We start from the raw sequence: 15,753 nt of genomic DNA on the forward strand, positions 1-15,753 counted from the left end.
ACATTTCAGGTTCACTTGTCTGATTTTTGTATTGGATAAACCTTCATGAACTATGATAAAGAGCAGGGAAAGTGAATATTGAGAGCTGCGTTGGCCATACTTGTTAAGATTTCTAATTCGTGCCTTTAATATGGAATATACCCTCTCAATATGTAAAAACACTATAGCAACACCACATGCTGAACCTTCACAAAGATGCTCCCTGAGGGCCAAGAAGTAAGTGTGTAATGCCATATACAAGACCCTTACGTGGTTGTACTTTATATTAGCATGTGCATTATTTTTTATTTATATAGACAACATAAATATATATGACATTTAGTAAAGGCAGAGTGTAATTTTGCTCCTGTCCTTAATCTGGAATAAATAGAAAAGTGGCACGCATTGTCTTTCATAAAAATAGAAAATGTATTCATGCAGAGCGATATAAAAAAAAATGTGCACCTGGGTTTAATATAAAATTGACATTTAATACAGGTCCCATGAACCGAACAATTAGTTAAAATAACCAAACATTTAACATTAAACTAGCATGGCGAGATCTGATAGGTTCATGGGACCTATATTAAATGTCGTTTTTATACTGGTCCCCAGTGCGCTGTGTGCATTTTTATATCGTGTTTTTTTTTCTGAGTCCGAAGGTTCTCACTTTGGAGATTCTGGGGAGTGACTCATGCACCCAGCAACAAGGGGGTCTACTTATACAATACACGAGGGCGGATTCTTTGAGCGTTATCCGTATACAAGCAGATATCGACGTTTCGGTCCGCTTGCGAACCTTTATCAAAAGGTGAATCTTGATGATAAAGGTTTGCAAGCGGACTGAACCGTCCGATCTCTGCATTAATACACTTTCTATTTTTGTGAAAGCCCATTTGAGTGCCACTTCTCTCCCATGATGGATTATCGGCAGACTGTGTTGCATGGACCCACTGTTGCTGAGCACCTGTGGTAGTTTGTGCCCAGTACCGTGAGTGCACCATTCTTTGTACTTATTCTGGAATATACAGAACAGTTCTGAGGTTGCTGTTAAAGCTGCAGTTTAAAAAAATAAAACATTTCAATTAGTGCATCAATACAATCTACACACTGACAAGTGATTAGCTAAGTGATCGATCGGTGAAGATTCAGCTCGGGGGTTCACTAAATCCCTGTCAATGCTGCAGAAGAGTGCCCGTGGTGTGTGTGTGTGTGTGTGTTCATGTGACCAAGCAGTCACTAGATACAATTGATTCAATGCGAGGGCAGGGGTATACCAGAACCTGTTTCGGAAGGGGATGTGACTTTGTAAAGGGTTGCTATACAAACAAAAAATGTTTGTTATATTATAATGCATTAAAGCGTTTAAAACTTTTTTCTTTTAATGCTACAAGTATTTTCTCATAGCACAGAACGGATTTATATATAAAAAAAAAAAACACATGTAGAATATTGCTTGAACTGCAGCTTCAAAGGGAGATTGTGCCACTTGAACAAAGTTGACGATAAATGTAGTTGCCATATGGGGCAATTGATGCTTTGGCAGTGAAGCCCATAGTATCTCCCCTAAAGCAACCATCTTTCTGCCAGAGATGACCATATGAATGTCCATAATATAGATGGATATATCCGTAAACTATACAAATAGTTTGTATTTCCTATTCAACCCACATACTGTACAATTAACATCGCAGGATAGAGGATTTTACTTTATACAAAGCAAAGGGTAGTCAAGTTATGGAATTCGGCCTGTATTTACAATGGCAGAGAAGGTCGGTCTAAACATTTGGCTACTGAGGGATAAGAATTAGAAAATAGAAACTAGACTATAGTCTTGGAAATCTTCTTTTTATTCCTCTAACCCAGGGGTGCGCAATCTTTCTCCCCTGCCGGCTCATCCCATCCCCCTTCCTCCCCCCCCACCCCCTGCTCACGCTGTCCCTCCTTACCTTGGCTCCGATGTCCTGACGTCACGTTGCCATAGCGATGCGGCGTGACATCATTTGACGCTGCGTTGCCAGAAGCAGTCTGAGCCAAGGTAATGGACCTTATGGAGGCTTTCGCCGCTCCCCCGGCATTTAATTTAAATGCCTTCGGGAAGCGCGTGGGGCCTCTGTAAGCGCCACTGCCCCCACTTTGCGCACCCCTCTAACACTTTGATTTTTATTTTTTCTCAACATGTGCATACTACACGGTTCAGTATAAATAATATACTAGCCATTAGGGAGCGGTGTTCCTGGACATCTGTCTGCAGAAGTCCCTTCACGTGTGACAACAATGTTGAAGGAAGCATATAAACCTTGTGGGTGTATAATACTTCCTCCCTTTCACACTGATATAAAAAGGGACTTTTGTGTGGTAAAACAATGTAATGTGAGGGATTTTTCCTGTTTACCAAATAAAAATCAGAACCTGCAACAAATTGTAGTTTTCTCAAAGTTTTTAGCTGACCGAACATCTCCTCTACATCTAGCAGTGTGTGTGTGTGTGTGTGTGTGTGTGTGTGTGTGTGTGTGTGTGTGTGTGTGTGTGTGTGTGTGTGTCTGTCCAAATCGGTCAATGTCCATACACAACGCAAAATATAAATGGCATTACATCTTCCAGCAGCCTGTCTACTTCTGATATATTTCCGACTCTGGTAATGCTGTCCCAGTTGATGAAACCTTAAAGAAATGTGGTAGTGTTTATCCTCCAGGAGACGTTTGACTGGGTACAGAGTTTGTTGAAACTAAAGTGACTGTTTTCTATATCAGGGGTGCTTAACTCGGTCTTCAAGACCCTCCCTCCCCCCAAACAGGTCAGATTTTAAGGATATACCTGCTTCACCACAGGTGGCTTCGACTGAACCACCTGTGCTGAAGCTGGGATATCCTTAAAATCTTATGGGGGGGGGGGGGTTGATTAAGATAATCAACCATAAATAATGATGTTGATTTATACATGCATACATACTGTGCCATGTCAGGCAGCATGTTACAGACAGGAGTTGTATTGATCTGCTTTTGTAAGAGGGGAGGGTGATGGGGATGTGATGATGAAAGAGCACAGCAAGAAGTTTCTTGCACAGCAGGAGTAGGTTTCAAGGCAAATGTTACACACATGCATGAGTTAAACTGTGCCAAAAACAACGTTTTTTGCTTGATACTCAAACATTTTGCAAAATAGCAAATAAGAACCAACTTATTGTCATTTTAAGGTATTTGCCCATAATTAGCACACACACACATTTGTTATGCTACATATGTAAATCCCTAATCAACATGGTACAGTGTCCTGTTTCTTTCCTTCTTTGTACATATCATGTTTTGCATACAAGCCCTGGCTTCTAGATCTCTAAGTAGACTCTTCAGAAAGCTGAAGATAAAACTGTGTTTAAATGCTGGAATCACAAACCGCTCTTGCCATAAAGAGGCTAGTTAACTGTACAATTCCTATTGTGTGGATAGTGACGCTGGAAGTGTCTGGCACCGTGATGCACGTGGCTCTGGATGCCTTTTTACTGACACGACTCTCTGCTCTGTAGGGATCGACCCGGTCCATGAGAAACTTGGCTCCTTGCCTCTCCTGACTTCTCGTAAACGACACTTTCAGATTCCTCTTGCCTGTTACGGGAGCCTAGCGTTAAAGTTCATTTGTATTGTTGCACAACAGGAAATGCAGAGGGGCCGTGTGTGGTTTTAAAGTTTAGCACGTCATTAACTCGCTCTCTTGCTGCAAAATTGTCCGGTGTTGAATTCGCCTCTAGCACAAGGAAACAAACCTATGTACATGTTCAGGTGTCTTTGGCACAGTTGGCATCCTGCTAACTCTCCTCCCTTCTGAACCGTACATTTTTAAATGAAGATGCAGTAAGTTAGTGCCCTTCCCTTTTAATAAAATCATACTTACTCAGGATTTCTTCCTCTGCTAGGACATTCTCACCGACGTCTCCTGTTCCGTTCTATTTTCTGATACAATGCATTTTGTGCGTTCGTTTCATTGCCACGTGAGGGAAATGCTGCTTATGGAGCAATCCATGCAATATCCTACACGTGTGTTTAATCAGTTCTGTAGTATTGGATAATACTGTATTTTATTCAACTCTTAATAATATTTTAATGAGTTTTAAAGCGTCCTTTGATTTCTATAGCGAGTTTTAGCCCACCTCCCCAGCAGTGCAAGATATTTGCAACACTTTCCTGTTTTGATAATTTGCTGAAAAATTTCCTAGCAGTTTGAGCTGCAAACTGTAACAATAGATAGTTGCCTTCGTAATATAAGAATACATTGTAGCTGCTGAGTTACACTGACGGAAGGATTGATTGAAAGGCGACCATTTAGTGAAATCAGAAAAGCAGGATCTTTGCTGATCACGAGAATTAATTGATCGGCAGTTTAGGTAATTGGTTTTCAATAAAGGTAATCAAAGGCTGTGTATATTAAAAGAGAAATAATGTAAAAAAAAATGAAATGGTGCAAAAATTGCCTGCTTTAGGCCGCATCCATGGATAGCGCGAGCAGCGCAATCAAAATTCTGTAAGACAATGATCGTGGACGTAGATTGCACTTGCGGGCGACGTCCGGGTCACGTACGCGGTTCAGCAAATGGCACAACACACCCCCCCCCCCCCCGTCGAGCAATCCAACAAACCATGTAAACGCTCCAGCAACAGGCGAGCGTGATGCCACGTGCAGGCACCATGGGAGCAGCCTTAGAAGTATTAAATTCCCCTAAAGTAACATGATTACCCATTTGCTCCCTGTGTAAAAATCAATTGGGTTCCTTGTCTGGTGATTACTGACCTTTAATTTTGTGTGTGTGTGTGTGTGTGTGTGTGTGTGTGTGTGTGTGTGTGTGTGTGTGTGTGTGTGTGTGTGTGTGTGTGTGTGTGTGTGTGTGTGTGTGTGTGTGTGTGTGTGTGTGTGTGTGTGTGTGTGTGTGTGTGTGTGTGTGTGTGTGTGTGTGTGTGTGTGTGTGTGTGTGTGTGTGTGTGTCAAATTATTTGGTAAAGACCATTAAAACTCTGGTCACTATGAATACATTTTTACAAAGTCAGTGTATGTATCCTTCATCCAGCAGCAGATCGAACAGCTGATGATGAATCTGTCTATCTTGAGGCTTTATTGGGAGCAGAACCATTGAGACAATATAACATCACCATGTGGGAAGACGCTCCTTTTGGATCAGTAAAGAGTAGTATATCCAATAGACGAAGGACCAGCGCACCTGCATTAGTGCAATCACATTTTATTAAATATAGATCGATGTTTTTAGTCCCCAACAGGATCTGTGTCATATAATTTTTGATGATGTCACTTGTACATTTAACCAGTAAACATGCTACTGCCATTGGTTCACTTTGGTACTAAGCGGGTTTGCACCTTAAATGGTCCAAAAACCCACCTGGAAAAGGAGATTTGAGATGCTGGTGAGAATCTCATGATAGATGAGTATTACTGATAAGCTCTCAAACTGCACTGAACATTGTTGGATATTCGATCTCAATGGCTCCTATTTCATCCTAAGAATCTTGACATGCAGAATACTCAACATTTAGAAACTGTAACATCATTTGTTGCATTAATGACTAGCTAATCTCACGTTGCACATGCTTTGTATGCACAGTTGTAGAAACTATCTTTTGGATTGCTAGTGCAATAATGTTGCAATTTCATTCTGGTGAGAGAATTAGGTAAATGAGGTTTTTTTTGTAAGGCTCATCTGTTAGTATAAAAAGTTAGTGACTATTTTCCTTTGTCAGTCGCCAATATTTGCTTTTTTTGAGGGGTATGGAAAGGGCAGTGTGTCCTCTCACTGGAAGAGACTGTTTTGATAATTAAAGCATTTCTATTGATTTAAAAAAAAAATCTATTTTGTTTGTGTTTCTAAAAACTGCACAATGGCACCTCATTTTAGATTCAAGTGCAACAATTACCATTTAATAATTCATGTTGGCTATCGTACTTTAGTGAAGCAACCCGTGGGTATTTTGCAGCTGCAAACAACTGTCACACTTGACTTTCTTCGTAGCTCCCGCTCGCGTCATCATGCGAAGCCTAAAGACTCATACAGCAACAACAAATACCATCTAGCAGATACGTTGCATACCAGTCCCTCCCAATAAAGTATCCACCAGATATTACAGCCTCACATTGGTTGTCTCTACGCGTTGTTACGTTTTGTTTACTGGTCTTTATTTTATAGAGCTTATGCTTAACAACCGATAAATGAGTCATTTGATTTATGTGCATTAGTGTAACAACTATGCAATATATTGTTTTGTTACCAGAAGTCTTGCATTCAGCCACAGTGGGTCTCGACCTCTTCTGATAGCCCAGAGACAGACTAGGTTAGTGGGGAAGCCAACGGTTGGCCTCTTGATGTGCATTACTATGGTATGGTATCTTGTACGTGGGAGATCTATATCTATCTAATCTCTCTTTATGCACTACTTGTATATTTCCCCTGTATTCTACTGTCCATTTTGTGAAGTGCTGCGTATGTTGTTGGCACTATATAAAATAATACATGCATGCATTCACCTATAGCTGATGGTCCCTAAGGGGAGGTTTTCGGGCTACTGCACTGTGACGCGTTAAGGGTGTTCCGTCAGGCTCTTTAGGAACAAAATGACAATGGTTTTTGAGGGGTTAAACGGGAAATGTTGACAAGGATTAAACTCAAACTTTACATTTGGGGCTGGGACACAACTACGTCTGTTTAAACAGGTGCAACCGCTTCGTTTCACTTTTCCATGACATTGTTTTATTGTTGAATTAATTAGCACAATGTCTCTGCAGTAGAAGGTGTTAATATATACATTTATAATTTTTTGGGGGCGGGTTTAAACGCACGGTTTATGATTGATACATTTAGGACAATTATACAAATTGTCCCCTTGCTCAAAACCTCACGTGAGCATTTGTTAAATCCAGGGACATATAAGAATGTTTACTTTTACAGAATACCGGTGTTTTGCCAAATCTTCTCCGGGTTTCTTGCAAATACCAAAAATGGCTGGTTAAAAACGAACGACAAAGTTTATAATCGGTAGGGAAATGCAAGGACCCAGTCAAAAGAAATGTTTTATGATTGTAAAATGTAGGGAAGTATACATGTTGTACAGCTTTTTATCAAGCAACCGGAGCCCTTAATACAGTTCTCTAATGATTGATCAACCGCCTCCAAACCAGTCCATCTTGTTAACGGATGGTGATAGTTTTGCTGGGGGGGGGTTTGGGCATTGTCTTTAATATATACTTTTGTTGTGAATTGTAAGCAGTTGCTCTGCAGCCCAGAGTAAGGAAATGAAAGTATTTAATAGTTAAGCTGGTGTTGGTTTCCTAAGCAGACCAGATCATAGTTAACTTTATAACTATGCACAGAAATCTGGTTCTTTTTTGCCATTGTCGTTTATTTGTAAAGCATGAGCATATTGTGTAGTGCAGCGGGGGTACACAGGTTTGTATGCAACTATGTCATTGTCAAATTATGAGAAACCTGCCTAGCCAGATGGAGGTAATGAGGGCCCTGCTCGTGAGAGCTTACAATCTACAGGGAATGAGGGACAGTGTTTAAACAAGAAGGTAATTGGCTGAACTCCACCTTTCCAATTTTTTTTATGACTGATCTGTCATGCTGACATTTGTATTTCAAAAAGCTCTTTGATTTCTTTGTTCTGTGCAGCAACATTGTGATTTTGGTATAAAAAGTTCCCGAACATGTAGCCAGATCGTTTGGCTTTACGAAACGTAATATGTGTCATAATTTGCATTCAGGGTGAATAACGATAAAACGTGCGAGGTCATGAGCTATGCATGCTGGAAAGGAATCCTGCTGATCTTCTCAGATCTGTCCATGACCTCTGTATGATGCAGCCCTGTTCTAGCACAATCCCTGCACTGCCAATGCTTTCAGTGTTGGACAATGCTGTGTGTGAAATGTGTCTATTGCTAAACCCCTGCTGGACAGGCCTGGACAGAATCTCTGCTGAGCAGTTATAGTGATATCCCTGCTTCAGCACAGGTGGTGAAGCAGGGATATCCCCAATACCTGACCTGTTGGCGGCCCTTGAACTGGAGTTGGCCACTCCTGACTTAGTTAATAATGAGGCTGATTTATTTTCCCCATCTTTTATTTTTTATTATTTGCTGGCAATGGGTTTACTTTGCAAGGGACTCCTACATACAGAGGTGCATCTGATCATGCAAGGACAATAGCTATTGCTGTGTATTAAACTAAGATCTATATATATAAAAAAAAACATTTGCTATAAATAGAAAATGTTGCAGGGTGTCCCCTCCCCCCAGTGAAGGACTTAAACTTTTAATAAAACTGCAGATAAGTGATTTTTTTATTTTATTTTGTTCTGGGTTGTTTTCTCTTGAACCACTTAACTTGTAATCCCAACGGCTTTATTGTAGCACTGGACTTCTTGGGTTTGGCTATTGGGAATAGCTACACACCAGTGATAAAAGCGTTACCATGACATGGCATTGTGTAAATTGTATAATAATACATATTCCCTAACTTAATTTTGGTCCAAAATGAGTTATTCATTGGTAACCTGCATCTTTTTTAATGTAGTTTTGATTGGCCTATCTGTTGGTGGAATGTCCTGCACATGTTGCTTTCCCAGACATAGCTGCTCTCTGCACCAACGAGTTGGGTGTGTGGCCTTTAAATATCTTCGGAATGCTCTGATTACGTGGATGGTTCCGGCTAATCCGTTCTTCCCTCTTCTATTCTTAGATTTCACCAAAGATGTCTGCCAAAACAACCAGCACGAATAACATAGCACAGGCACGAAGAACCGTTCAGCAACTAAAAGTAGAAGCCTCCATAGAAAGAATAAAGGTACACCGCTTTAGAGATCGAAGTGTGTGAAAATGACAGCGAGAAAACGGAGACTAAAGCCACTGAGATTTGTGCCAAAATACAATTTCTCCTTTCATTTTATTTATTTATTTTAAGCTCCCATTTTTCGTGTGTGTGTTTGACCATTTTTCTGGTAAAAAAGCACCCTTTCAAAATCCCAAACGGGACATATTTCAAAAGCTGCCCCAAACGTTCTGCCCCAAACGTTCTGCCCCGCAAACTGTTGGTTGACTTTTGCTTTTTCATTGAATTGCTCATTTTCTGGTCTTTATGACTCCGTGCCTGTGACCTCTGGCTGCCTGCCATTAACTTCATATTTCCCAAACATTACGTTCTTCTGGACAGTTGAACAAGCACAGAGCAGTTGAACTGGTTTTGTTTTAGTTTCTGCACAAATGTAAATTTTAATCCATTATTTTTTTTTTTAAGATGGTTACATTTTCCCTTCCTTTCCTTCCAGGTTTCTAAAGCATCTGCTGACCTTATGCGTTACTGTGACGAACATGCCAAGAACGACCCTTTGCTCATGGGCATCCCTGCTTCAGAAAACCCGTTTAAGGACAAAAAACCCTGCATTATATTGTAGTGTAATCGTTACTAGTGAACATCACCTCTCGTCTTTCTTCGCTTAAAACAGCAACCCGATCCTTAGTACAATCATTTTAAGGGTTTCTGGTTACCACTTAAGAAAACAAAAAAAAACATGTAAATCTATACCAATGATTCTTTTCTATATTTTTTCTTTATAGCTTTATTACTCATGGGAAACGGTCTTTTTAAAACCAAAACTGTTATTACTTATGAAAAAAGATACCAAGGAATAAGGGTGGCAAACGTTTTGTCAGTGTGTTTTGTTTTTTTAAATATGCAGTGTCTACTTATCACGTTTTAAGTATTGCTAGAAGAAGTGATCCAGACCGAAGTTGCCTCCGCTTGCTGCACAGGTTGGCAGGGCAGACGACACTATATATAACGCAGAGGTGCTCAACTTCTCCAGCTCAAGCCCACCCTCCTCCCAGCCCCCCATCAGGCCAGGTTTTCAGGATATCTCAGCTTCAGCACAAGTGGCCCAGTCAAAGACTGAGCCTCTTATTGAGCCATCTGTGCTGAAGCTGGGATATCCTGTAAACCTAATCAGTGGGGGGGGGGGGGGGGTGGACTGGAGTTGAGCACCCCTGCTATAAGGCATAGGTGCAATTAGGGAAAGTAAGACTGTGTACTATTTACCCTCTTTTGAGTTTGTCATAACCAGCCATTCCTATGTTCTGTTTACTTTGACAACTCGAGCCAACCCAAGTTCATCCCTAAAGGTTCTAGTGTCGTAGGGTCTGTCTTTGAGCTGGTATACCATTCAAAGTATATGTGACCCCCTCAGAATCTTGCAAGAACCCAAACTTCTGAACACCGAAACAAACACAATCACAAAATGATGTATCTGTGAGATTTATAATGAGCCTGCCACTTTCTCACCAATTTTACAACAAATATCCTTTCAAAACCTGAAACGTATCTCGAACTCATATTTGCAATGCAATAAGGCACATACGGGGTTGGGTTACTATCTGGAAATTGTGTGCTAGCATGGCGTATATAATGAGGCCACTGCAGAAATTGTGACTCTAAGCATATATGACATGTCATTATGGGAATCTGAGGAGAGGTACAATCCTGTATGCAAATGTTATTTTCAGAGCATCGTGGATTTCTCATATTTCGATGTGTAACAACCTTAAAGCAATCTGCTGTTGCGTTGTATATATTACAAGATCAGAATCCCATCGGATGCTGAAACACCATATGATATTTGTTTTCTCACAGTGACGAGGTTTGCGCACCCCGCCCTGCATTGTATGTGCGCTCGTCCTGTATTAACTATCCCATTATATTGGAGGAATACAAGCCAAACATTACGATGTTCCTGTTACAGAAAGTCTCCACGTTGATGACCTTTTTTACCCCCAGGCCAACTTGACTGTTTTATTCATTCCGAGTTCTAAAAAAAGAAGAAAAAAGTGCTAATGATAAAGTTTGACATTTTTATATAATATATTTTTAAGATTTTTTTTTTTTTGCATTATCTTTAATGTATTTTGTTTCCTATTTGTAAATCATAAGATCTGCCACGGTCAACTGATTTTTAACACGCGTTAATGTCCTTCCAATATTGGTGCACGGGTGTAATATAATCCACACTGCTGTCAGACTGGTGAGCAACAGAATTGGTTGCAATGTACAGTTATCTGTTTGGCAGCAATGGGATGCAAACACCCCACAAATGTTTTGTACACTACAAGGTATGTACCGATGAGTACTCCACATGGTGCACATATACATCACAGTGGAAGAAGCACTGTGAGGCTTTTTACAATGGTAAAATATATATGTTTAGAAAACATTGATTAACCCAGGGGTGGGCAACTCAAATTCTCAAGACCCCTCCCACCCCCCAACAGGTCAGGTTTTAAGGATATCCCAGCTTCAGCTCAGGTGGCTCAGTCAAAGATTGAGACTGAAGTAGGGACTGATTGAGCCACCTGTGCTGCCGCTGGGATATCCTTAAAACCTGTCCTGTTGAGATGGGGGATGGGAGTCCTGAGGACTGGAGCTGCGAACCCCTGGATTAAACCGTTCTGTCACACTTGTGTGTGAAATCCTATTACAATATAAATGGTGAAGGGCCCAGCAGCATATAACCCCGCGAGAAAGCGGTTAAAGCAAATAGTTATTGTGATGTCCATTAAAGATCACGGACAACAATCTCCTTAAGAATGACCAACACATTCCTACAACTGCTATGCAAGCTTAATAGTCAAATACTTTATCCAGCACTCATTCCGTAGGTTGCTGTTCCTATCACAACAAACGCCTGCATTTGTTAGTTACGTTTGAGACCGCTACTGTACCCAAACATCTGAACTAAACAGGAAATGTGTATTCTTTTATATAACTTCAGTGTAGTGTTTGAAGCCAAGTATTTAAAGGGGTAATCTCTACTAGGACCAAATGAAGTAGTTCCAATGATGTGTTTAAGGGGTCTCGCCTGGGAACCCCTCACCCCCAAATCTGACATCTAAGTATTTTGTATTTATTTGTTTAAAATTAGACGAGTTTTTGCCTCTGGCTGCTCCCCGTGTGATGTCACTGTGATCAGCAAGCGCTTGCACAGGCAGAGTCCCCACTCCACACCTCCCCATATCTTTACTGTATCAACCTTACCAATGTACAGCAAAGGCCGCAAAACACCAATCCCATCGTCAATCTTCAGATCTTCATCCAAATTGCCCACATATCCATCTGTCCTTCTGGCCGATTTACCCTAAAAGGAAGATTGGAAAATAATTATTTCCAATGAGAGAACCAGATATTGTTACATTTGTCAAAGTTGCAGATATTGATTATGTTGACGGCATGTTTTTCCATTTTAACGGCTTGGAAAGAGGGGGCATCAGCAACCTCATGTATCACTGATTGCACTTTTTAAAATGTGGGTGTGCGCATTTTGATGCACCTAAAACAGCCAAGAGAAACATTTCAGAAATCAAGATTGGGCAACAAAGGGTATGCTAAAAACACTTGTTAATCTAGTGTGGAAAACTGGTGCTTTGACACAATGCCATAAATTTTAGGTGTCAACCACAACGTGTCTAAAATATTGTAGATATGTTTCAGTAACCTTCTATTTCATTTGTGCTCCATATTGATGAGTACATTTTTAATTTCTTTTTTAGGGAGAAAAAAATGGCGGTGGGGAGATGTAATGGTTTATTAAATGTTGTTTAGGACACTCCTTTTGTTACCACAACTTTTTAGAGAACACTCCTTATGTGCCATAGTGGTTAATGTTGTGTATTAAATACTGTGCTGCAGGAAAAAACAGCTGTAATCGTCAGCAGTGATGGGGTTAACGCAGGGGTAGCCCACTCCAGTTCTCAAGAGATACCAACAGGTCAGGTGTTCAGGATTTCCCTGCTTCAGCACAGGTGGCTCAATCAGTCTCAGCTTCAGCACAGATGGCTCAATGAGCCACCTCTACTGAAGCATTGATATCCTGAACACCTGACCTGTTGGTAGCTCTTGAGAACTGGAGTTGGCTACCCCTGTTAAGGTGTTCCACGTGTATACAATCGGTATACTTGGTGTTTGTATCCACCGTGAGATGTATGTAATTAAAACAAAAAAGTATTTTGTTTGTAATGTCTACCAACATTTTACCACCATGTTTTTGATTACTCAACTATAGTGCAACTCATTTACAGGCATTGTTTTTTTATTATCAAAATAGCTGTAATACCGGGAAGGACACGCATATTTTGAGCAATTTGTCAAGTGCTGATTGTACAACATAACTTATTCTAATTAAACAACATTACACTAGAATTAGCCATGTTAGAATAATAACTGAATTCCAAGATGGTATTTTTTTTTTTTCCGAATAATTTGAATATTCTTGGTTGGTACAACAGCCAAATCATATTATTGTAGCAGTAAACATTGGGGAGCAAATGTGTTGATAGGTTTGCAGAACGCCCTTTGTTTCACACAAGTTCAAATATTCAGTTTGCTTTGCCTAGGCATTGGTGAGCATTATATATGTCATGGTGGGTTAAAAAAAAAAAACCTCATCGTTATCCATGTTGAAATGGACATGACGCAAAAGGTGACACTGCTCCATTTGCATGTCATTACCCAGAATCCCTGGCTGCAGTGGAAGGATTGTATGTCAAAAGATAACGGTGAAAAGCAGGGCTGCACACCTGTCTGAGATGTAAAGTAACTAACTTATATTGAAAGCAACATCTGCATTATAAACCAGCAAGGATCGTTTGAAGAATGTGCCAAACTAACATGAGCTGCTTCAGTCTACCTATTTTGCAATGTTTTTGAAAGTCTGACAGAAACCACATGAATGATGTATACGACCTCCAGCACTGACCAGCACTGTGACACCTTAACACCTTTTCAGACTCCTTTCATATTTGATGACTGCAGCTACAATTCTTCAATGACCATTTCCAAAGGTGACGCGCACACAGCTGAAAATAAATCTGAAAATAACAAAATCTCAACATGGCGGCATAATGTGTGTTTCTGATCTGTGTGATCTCGCTCCTTGCAGAATACGCTACAGGATCAAAGATGCATTCAAATGTAAAGGCCAATATTAATCATTTCTGTAACCCAAAACCGAATGTTTCATTTTTTTTGTGTGCGTGTGGTCGTCACCTAGTGCAGGGTTGGGAAACTCCAGTCCTCAATGCCCACTAACATGCCAGGTTTTCAGGATGTCACTGCTTCCGCACAGGTGACTCAATCGATGGCTATTTGACAACTACCTGTGCTGAAGCCAGAATATCCTGAAAACCTGACCCGTTGGTGGCCCAGGAGAACTGGAGTTGTCCACTCCTGCCTGACCTTGTGTGTTAAGTGTGAAAAAAGATTTGCCATTTTGACTTGAGTGTTCAGTCCATGTGTACTAAATGTATTAAACTAATTAATGGGATTTTCACAATGCGCGTGTGTTGTCAGAACACGTGGCTGGTTAACCTGTCAAATTTGAGGTTTGTGGCAACCTTATTACTCATTGTGCCGCCCAGCATTTTTGGGTGATGGTGGCAACAGCAGTATTGGGTTACAAACCCCACATAATATTGGAGTTCATTACTCTTGGCAAATATTTTTGGATCACCTAAAAAGAAAAAAATTTAAAATCTGCTGAACACTTTTCTTTTTTCCTCTTTTTATTCTGCAGCTATTTTTGTAATCTATATTTTTCTAAACTGACAATTTCACAAGAGTTAATGGAAACCTTTGCAAGGGGGTTTGTATCTTGCATATTTTTCATTCTGACCCTTTAGCTCCTGGGCTTGCTTTGCACTGCATTGCCAGTCTGACAGCCGACTTTAGTAGTTAACGATGTATGTTTTGTAGTAATGATCATTAAAAAAAAAACAAATTTGTTCTTGCTCATTATTATTATTTTTTATATAAGATAAATATCACAGTGGGTGAGGCTTAAAACATATTATGTTTTTAACCACTTCAGTGCTGGGGAAGGGGTGGCTGTGTTGCAAAGCAAACTGTTGCAATACCCTTTAGCAGTGAATCTATAACACATAAACAGTATGTATGAATATTCCTGAATTGGTAAAAAAAAAAAAAAAAAAAACATGTTTTGTATGATTTAATGTTAGTATATATTTTTGTTAACGGGATCAAGAAATGTTCTGACTTAAGCAGAAGTTTATCCTAGATTATGAAACTGTAAATCTTATCATGCAAAATACATTGATGTTGTAGCCATTTACAATGTGTCAGTCATTTGTTTCGTGCATTTATATTTTGTGTTACACCGCATGGGCGTCCGCAAGGGGGGGCGCTTGCCCCCCCCCCCCCCCCTGGATCCTCGCATTAATTTAATAAAATATGCTGGGCCGCGGCCCGGGATTGGATGGGAGACGGGGCTTTAGCGAAAGTAAACAGCAGCTGTCACGCCGGGGTGGGGGCCGCCACGCTCTCCCGCGCTTTTGCACACCAGCCAGCACCTCGATCGAACCGTCTGTTTCATTCCAGCCTCACCGTCCGGCTGAACCCGTGGCCGCATACGGTAGGGACCAGGGAGAGATGGAGATGCGAGGGAGATTGGGGGGGGGGGAGGTTGGGGGGGGGCAGGGGTGGGGGCCGCCACGTGCCCTCCCGCTCTCTCGCGCTGTAACTCCCCATCCGGCACCCAGACTCTCCCTCTGGCCCTCCCTCCTGCACCCCGGCACCCCTAATCACTCTCACCGTGAGGGGGGAGAGATGGGAGATACAGGGGGGGGGGAGAGTGAGATGGGAGATGCAGGGGGGGGAGAGAGATGGGAGATGCAAGGGGGGGAGAGAGATGGGAGATGCAAGGGGGGGAGAGAGATGGGAGATGC

General features: G+C 41.0%; 1 protein-coding gene across 2 annotated transcripts in view; it reads left to right on the plus strand.

The window, feature by feature from the left end:
- The window catches only part of GNG12 (G protein subunit gamma 12), a 71,544-nt gene extending 56,401 nt beyond the window's left edge, over positions 1–15,143 (plus strand). For both annotated transcript variants that reach the window (XM_075615859.1, XM_075615860.1), the window contains 2 exons: positions 8,711–8,815; positions 9,297–15,143. In XM_075615859.1, coding sequence (XP_075471974.1) covers positions 8,723–8,815; positions 9,297–9,422 — 219 coding nt within the window. In that variant the 5' untranslated portion in view covers positions 8,711–8,722 and the 3' untranslated portion in view covers positions 9,423–15,143. The remainder of the gene's footprint in view (positions 1–8,710; positions 8,816–9,296) is intronic.
- The last annotated feature ends 610 nt before the right edge of the window (positions 15,144–15,753 follow it).

Source organism: Ascaphus truei, chromosome 10 (assembly GCF_040206685.1).
Source record: "Ascaphus truei isolate aAscTru1 chromosome 10, aAscTru1.hap1, whole genome shotgun sequence".
In the NCBI taxonomy this organism is placed as follows: domain Eukaryota; kingdom Metazoa; phylum Chordata; class Amphibia; order Anura; family Ascaphidae; genus Ascaphus; species Ascaphus truei.